The following is a 7,674-nucleotide window of genomic DNA, read 5'->3' as shown; positions in this document are numbered from 1 at the left end:
GCCAGACTTAAGATTTTGTTCTTTGCTGCACAACCTCGGTTCTTCTGCAGAGCAGGTGCATGCTGTGGGAAAGAAGAGAGTGCATCATGTGATTAAAAACAACGGCAGGGTGCAAATATGAGGAGTTTCATTTGGGCTGCATCAATAGCCTTATTTAAAGCACTGTCTGCCAAAGCAATGCTTGGGTATTCTGCTTTAATAATGCTTTTTTTCCCCTTCTTTTTGGTCTATACCTTGTATGTTTAGAATGTCATTTCTACATTAAATTTAATTAGAGAGCGGGTGTTTGAAGTATGTGGTAGAATACTCACAGAATCACACAGGATCTCAGAATGATTGAGGTTGGAAGGGACCTCTAGAGATCATTTAGTCCAACCCCCCTGCTCAAGCAGGGTCACCTAGAGCACATGGCAAAGGGTCACATTCAGGTAAGTTTTGAAGATCTCCAAAAAAGGAGACTCCACAACTCATACTGGAGTAACCTAAGGAGCAAAGGAACCTTCATGACATCACTTGGCTCTTGTGACAAAAAACAGCTCTGTCTTATGTAGCTTTAATGGTCATGCCTTACCCTTGGAGGCCAGGAAGGCTGGACTGGATCCTCAGTTGTAGCAGGATGGTCTAGGAGCACAGTAAACTGTTTTCCAAACTGCAGGCAGAACATGGAGAAATAAAGCAAAGTCCTCTGCTTTTTGTGACACTGTATTCTTCTGAGGCCTCCTAAGTATTGGTATGGACACTTGTGTGAAGGGACATGCCATGAAAATAATGTTGACTGAAAAGGCAAGTCTTAAAGTACAGAAATAGAGGACAAAAGTTCACTGTGAATGACAGGAGTAAATTTCTTGTGGGGACTGTTCCACATTCAGGTCTTGTTTAATTGTGGTGCTTCTTTGGACTTGAACCAGTCCAAGGGCAAGCTGAGGGGGGCTGAAGCGCAGCCCTGTTCACTGTTCATTTACAATGTATAGAGCTCCCCTCTGTTTTGTTCATCTTACCTTTTTGTGTTTAGAGAGCCTTAAAGGGGGTTCAATGGACAAAAAAAAAAAAAAAAATCCTTCCCAAATCCAGCTTGCAGGCTCCTCCAACAGCAACTGTGGCCACCCTGCTGCTCAAGTCCTCCTCTTTCTGCTGCGGAGAGACGACAGCCCTCTCCAATAGATCTGCTGTGCCCGGAGAGGCACGTAAGTGTAGGAATAACGCAGGTAGTGCCCAAGTGTTTTAAAGAGGGACAAGGAGCAGTGAAAGAGCTATGCCAAAAAGTGCTTTATTGTAGTGAAGTTACACAGGACACAAAACAATACTCTCTCTGCTCTGGGTCCAAGGCTACACTAAGCCATAAACATGGAGTTAAGTACTAACTAAATACAACATCCTATATGTACAAACACATTGCACTTCTAGTCATTTTTTATAAGGTTAAGGCTGCTGCCAACATTTTTATCCTTTTACAAATGAGGTGCAGACTTAGCTCTTTAAAACTGGAACACAGACTGTTTTTTTTTTAATATTTATTTATCTATTTATTGCTCATAAAAATAAACCTAGAGATACTAATTCTTTCACCTGCCCAATATTTAGTCTAAAAGCACCTTAGGCCAGGTGACCTTTACTTCAGACTTTCCCTTTTAGGGCTCCAATAGCTCTAGATCATGGTTCAGGATACAATACTAATGCTGGTTAGTGGGCAGATTTTTCTCATGGCTGCTAAGCAGGAAGAGAGAATGGCAGAAGGTCTGAGTGCTATTTCCAAAGAGTGTAGAAATGGCTTTGATGAAAAAATAGGATTGCATCAGATAGACACACACATATGACAAATGGCATGGAGTCTGTACCCATACAGAAAGGTTAAGGAAGGTGGGACAGGTTTAGAACTTGCCATTTTAGGAATTGTCCTTTTAGGTATATAAATACAACACTTCAGTAACTACTGACTAGATTTCCTACACAACAAGTTATATTCACTTACATATTCACTTACATTTTTACAGAATAATACATAGTGCCTCTTTTGGTGGAAAAACATGGCACATCAAGCTGACAACTTCAGACAAGTTCCTCAATCAAAAAATGCTCACTCACAGCTTATTTTTTGTAAAGTCTTACAAAGAATGCGCAAGACATGTTTTACAATATTTACTTTGTAGAATGCAAAGAGAATAGAAGAACTATTTAAACATAGGACTCTTTTGCATACTGGATCTGGTCTACTTCAAAAATGGGCTGGCTGCACCTCCGAGCCACGTACTTGTGTTTGTTGGATTGTTCACAGGATTCAGACATGGCCCTCAGACGATAAACTCCAGGAGTCACAGGTAGGCTCACACGGGAGTTTATTCCAACAGCAACATTGTGGGTTGCATTTTCTCCCTCAGAATGTGTTCCTGTAGAAACTCGGCCACTGAGTATGTCCCTTTGAGCCACATACGCTATATTCTGTGCGCAGCTGGTGCATGAGTAAGGTGGCAAAGTATCCTCCTTTGACATTGTTGATCTCAAAGTTTGAACTGTAAGACTGTAGGAGGGAGCCTGAGTGAACAAGCAGTTTTTTGTAGCCTCTTCATAAGAAGGTGGTCTTCCAGGATTCCTCTGGTCCACCTCTCTAAACACTTCATCGGCTGACCTGAAACGGGGCCTTTGCTGATACAAAGGTTTGTTCTCATCAGGCCTGTCTTCCTGCACAATTCTGCAGGAGAACTGACTTCCTTTCCTTGTAAAGCTGTCTCTTGGAAAACCAGTGCTTTTTCCAGGCCCCCAACTCTGGGTTTTTGTTAGTGTTTTCCTGCGATTTGCAAAAGAGAAAGACATGGAGTGTTTTTTGATCTCTCTGCTCACTGTGCTGCTGTTCTCCATGGGCTTGGCTGAAAAAGACTGGGGCCTGTTTAAAAAGGTTTTTTTGGGACTAGTTGGTGAATCTAATGGGGAGCTGATGAAAACTGAGCCCTCAGAACCAGAGAAGGAGCTCTCCAGGGAGCAACTGGAAAATGATCTGGGTAGTGAGTCATTTGATAATTGTGAAGGCAAGACTGAAACTTGTTTTTCCAATGCCTTGTTCTTCAGCCTGAGTTGTCTCTGCAGAACAGGAAAATTGTCCTCACTTTTGGTTAGCTTCTGATCTCTTATTCTGCCTTCCAAGCAATTCTCAAAGGACAGGTCTGGCTCTGAGTATCTCCTGTCCATTGTGCTGACATCATTTGTAAAGTGAGGCAGCGAAGGGGCAGAGACACATGTTGGATATCTTCTGCTCATGATGGTGCTTCTCCCTTCCGGCTGCTCAGTCTCTGAGGTACAGGGGCTGCATTCAGCTTCAGCATCTGGGCTACCATGGGCAAAACCATTCTGCTGAGTAGCCTTTGGGTGTTCTGTGGTGAGAAAGAGACCATTAGATGACCACCTGAAGGGAAAAGGGGCCTTTCTTAGTGCAAATTTAGTATGTATAGTCTTCTGGAGAGGTTGAGGAAGCACAAGCGCCACTAAGGGCAATAACCTGGCTATACCAGCTTTTGTAAATCTGGCCTGTACTTCATTTGGGGCTGTCATTTGAATCTTCTGAGAAGTGTTCCAGCAGCAAAACCGTTCAAACGTGTACTGAACCCCATGCACCTCTCTGCATTTCCCCATTTGTCTTCTGCTATCCAATTCAAGCACTAGAAGCAACAACCCTGGTTGTTGACAGTTGCCAGTTCACCCTCTTACCTGTGGAGCTGCCTGTGCGCTGATGGGACTCCTTCTCTAGGCGGCTGAAATTCAAGGCTGTGTCCTCCCCAAACACTGCTGCCCAGTTGTCTATGAGGAACTCCACCAACACTGTCACCTGCACACAGAAAACCCTTTCTTTCAGGTCAAAGTGATGAAAATGTCTTGTACATTTTCTTCCTGCTCCTGACTGCCCTTTCTGCACCGAAAGAGGTACTCTGTGCTGCAGCTCCATGAAGCTACTCCATATGAGTTTAGGAGCTGAGGCAGTGAGATGCCTTTGGCCACAGCTGTGCTTCGTGGTGAAGGGCAGCACAGGACAGCGTGACTTTTGTGAGAAGATTGGCCAAAAGTCAGAGCCAATGTCTACTCTGGAGTGTGAGAGCTGACACCGTAGATTGGTTGGGCTTGACACAAACAGCATTAGCCACAGCTATGTCCATGTCAAGCAGGGTAAGGAGGATAGCTATGCCCACAACCTGTCCCTTGCTGTCTACATGTGCTGCACTCAAGCTTTGGTGTGGAGCAGGGGACTACAAGGCAACTGCTGAGGTTGCTCACAGGAGGTGAGGGGAGAGATTTTTCTGTCACACTGCAGATAGCCCAGCTGAGGGACACCTGCAGTACAGAGTTGCTCCTCCATTTAGCTTTTGCCCTGGTAGTGGTATCTGAGTGGGTGGCTTTCATTTGCACTGAAGAGGGTAGCTAGCTGCTGTGTTCAACATACCTTGTCATTCATCTCTTTTTGCACTTCCAGCGGGAGCGTGTTGCTTGTATCTGGGCTCAGCATGTTTGGCCCAATACAGATTGCAAGGTTACTGGAGTCCATCCTGTTGGTCTGAGCACTTTGGCTAATGCGGTGGAGCAGAGCAAGCAAATGCTTGAGCAAGAGAAGATTTGGCCTGGGTAGTTTGTCAGCCACCCTAATGAACACAAACAAAACATTGCATGAATTCAGGGTGCAGGGGCTGCTACTTCTTTTGGTGGTCAAGTTAAACTAACCCAAATAAGGCATCCTCCAAGAAGAGAACCGCATGTGTTTTTTGGCACTACTTTACACAAGTACACTTGAGAAATCTCTGACTGCAGCTGAGCACATGGTCATTTATAAGATCTTGAATGACAAGATCTTGACTAAAAGGCGAGCATTACAGCAAAGTCCATGTTTTTTCAAGAGATGAACAGCACTAATAGAGGAGACTGTCAGAAAACTGCACTGCAGGCTTTCCAAAGGAACATGAAAGTCTGCGGTTGTTTTCTGCAGCTTTCAAGGCATCCTAAGTCAGCCTCCAAATGTTCTGCTTCTGAAGAACACAACATGGTGCTGATATCCAAACATCTGGCTTCCCACCCACTGAAGTGATAGTTTGCTGTTGGTGCCTAGCTGCCAACATAGCGACTACATAACCAGAAATACAGCATCCTCCCTCCTGTTATTATAAGTGTTTCCAGAGTAATCCCAAAAAAACTTGTGAAAGTGTTATTGTTAGAGAAGTGATTTTACGTGTCACTTTCCTGCTAGCAAGCTGATAGAGATGACATTTTTTTCCCTGGCCTCCACTAGTCTATCTGTAACGCTGAGACTGGCTACAAAACTTACTCTTTCAAGCCTTCAATTTTTTCCTGCTTGGCTGGCTTCTCCAGAGCTAGGATCCACCTCTCGTACAGATCGGCCGACAGGAGTTTGGAAGGGATATTTCGGAGGAAGTCCTGCAAGACCAAGATACTTAGGTGAGATTTGGTCAGCACCCCTCAGTCCAGAGGAAGCATCGCTGGAAGTTGGGCTCTCTAGGAGGCAGACTGGTTTGAGCTACCTGCTCTCAGAGGTGCTCATGACCACTAGCAAAGCAGTGAGTTGCATGAGTACATGCCAGGTTACACTGATATTAGCGCAATAGCAGGATCTAGCACCTATCAGCTGCCTGTGCACCCCAAAATCTCAGTATTCCCCCCGAGAAAGATGCTGAGGAGGAAAAGTGAGTTGCCCATGGACATGCAAGAAATGAGTAGTAGAATAGGAAGAACAGAGAGTCAGGTGGAAAAAGCAAACACCAAGCTTGCCTAAGCCTGAAACATTTAGTTTAGCTTCATGGTAGCTTTGGCTTTTAGTCCCACACAGCCCATCTAGACACTCAAGTGGTCCCATGCAGATTTTCAGTGTACCATCACAGCTCAAAAGCTGTGAAAGAGGAATTCACCTTCAAGACCACAGCCAACAGGTGCACTGATTTGCCCTCCAGATCAACATGTATGCCTTTGTTTAGGTCCTCCTTCAGCTCCTTGCGGGCCTTCTCATTGGCAGCTTTTCTGAAGATCCCCTCGGTGGAAGGGCCTTCCCTATACAAGATAGCTAGGAGATCCTGCAGAAAAAAAAAAAAAAAAGGAAAGAGAAGGGAGAAGAGTTATTTCGGTGAAGACAGGCCTTTTAGTAGGTGAGCATTTGTTTGGAAACAGAAACAACTATTTCACTAGATGGTGCCTTCTCCTTTGCTTGGGTTGGGATCAAGTTCTTGCTCCATGTAGATCACATAGCTAACAACCTCACTGTCCTCCAGACTTTTTCTGAATTCCACTGACTTCAGTGGAGTCACCCCTGATTCTTTCCAGAAGGAAATAAGGGATGGATCAAGCTGTTAGGTTTGAATCCCTTCCTTCCCAAGCCAGGTTGAGTACCCATCACAGATTGCTTAGGAGAGAAAAAACCTCTCTAGTGGGAAAGCTAACTCTGTGAGGAAACTGTCACAAGTTTCTTGTTAACCAGAAGACAGAGTTTAGGTAGTTAGTATTTATGCTGCAAGATAGGGTTTAGGTAGTTTTCAATGTCAGTCTAAGACTGAACCCTTTGCTCAGGGAAATGCAGAAATCCCTGATTGTTTATTGTTGATGAGAGATTCCTTTGCAGGGCTTCTGTAAGACCACAACATGCACACTAGGGAGCAGATCTGCTTCGCTACTTCCTGGGTCTGGGGCATCTCCACTCCAAAGTGGAACTTCCTGCAGAAGTTGTGTGGACTGTACTGAACCCAAAACCTGACTGCTTTAAATTTGGGATGGGACCTGAACTTCAGGCCTTGCTGTTCAGAACTGGTCAGAAGTGTGTGTGGAGGGGAAACACCAAAATCCCCTGTCTCCTGAGAGCCACAACCCAAGTGCTAGGGATGCGAAAAACTAGAAGCAGGAAAACTACAGCACCAGGAACACTTACCTGGATTGGTTGGGGCAGTCTTTCATCGTCCTCACAAATAATTGCCAGAGGCTGGCCAAAGAGAGGGATCTTGAGGCCAGAATCTAGCTGCCCTGGGCAGTCTCCATTGGTAGAGGTTCGTCGCAGAGCAAATGGCCATGATATTACCTTCTTTCTTTTCTTATTTCCATCTGCTGCAAGTAAAATGAAAGCAAAAAAAAACTGTTAAAAAAAAAAACAGGGCAAGAATGCCCTGCTGCCTTTTGTCTTTGTGCAGTGCCATGTGATATGGAATGAAGAGCAGAGATGTACCCTGAAAAAGCCACACAAAGTAAAAAGGGAGAAACTGAAAGAAAACTAAGAAAAACTAAGTGGTTTCTAAGGAAACAACCACCTCAACTGAAAACTGTGACCATCTCTCTAAGGACACCACCTTTCCTGTTTTTTTAACATTCTCCTCACTGCTTGCTTTCAGAAAGGAGAAACATACAAGGCACAGAAATAACCATGAAGTATTTTACATTTACAGAAGCTTTTGGCATCAGAGAGCAATAACTATTTAAGGCTGATGTGTCACTTGGGCAGCTTGCACTGACAGCAATTTTCACAGTTTGATATGTCCCCGTCTAAGTTAGAGCAAGAGTGGAAGTAGAGGCTGCTGTTTTTCAGTCTCTAGCGTAGGGTGACTTGAAAAAAACATCCCTCCTGCTCTGCCAATGCAGCGGTAGCTGTGCTGTAACAGCAGTGCCCCTATTGTGGCTAATGTGGCTTTATCTTGTCCCTGCTAGACCACT

At 44.6% G+C, this 7,674-nt stretch overlaps 1 protein-coding gene across 1 annotated transcript in view; it reads right to left on the bottom strand.

Moving 5' to 3' along the window:
* Positions 1 to 2,048: 2,048 nt before the first annotated feature.
* Positions 2,049 to 7,674, bottom strand: part of TAGAP (T cell activation RhoGTPase activating protein) — a 45,663-nt gene continuing 40,037 nt past the window's right edge. Inside the window, exons 6-11 of the mRNA XM_010216064.2 lie at positions 6,902 to 7,074; positions 5,895 to 6,056; positions 5,297 to 5,406; positions 4,424 to 4,619; positions 3,697 to 3,814; positions 2,049 to 3,362 (exon numbers count right to left, since the gene is read on the bottom strand). Coding sequence (XP_010214366.2) covers positions 2,173 to 3,362; positions 3,697 to 3,814; positions 4,424 to 4,619; positions 5,297 to 5,406; positions 5,895 to 6,056; positions 6,902 to 7,074 — 1,949 coding nt within the window. The 3' untranslated portion in view covers positions 2,049 to 2,172. The remainder of the gene's footprint in view (positions 3,363 to 3,696; positions 3,815 to 4,423; positions 4,620 to 5,296; positions 5,407 to 5,894; positions 6,057 to 6,901; positions 7,075 to 7,674) is intronic.

The sequence above is a fragment of the Tinamus guttatus genome, unplaced genomic scaffold (genome assembly GCF_059628265.1).
Source record: "Tinamus guttatus ecotype Peru unplaced genomic scaffold, ASM5962826v1 Tinamus_guttatus_pri_ptg000264l, whole genome shotgun sequence".
Taxonomy (NCBI): Eukaryota; Metazoa; Chordata; class Aves; order Tinamiformes; family Tinamidae; genus Tinamus; species Tinamus guttatus.
Note: the sequence above shows the minus strand (reverse complement) of the source record. Positions and strands in the feature narration are given on the sequence as shown.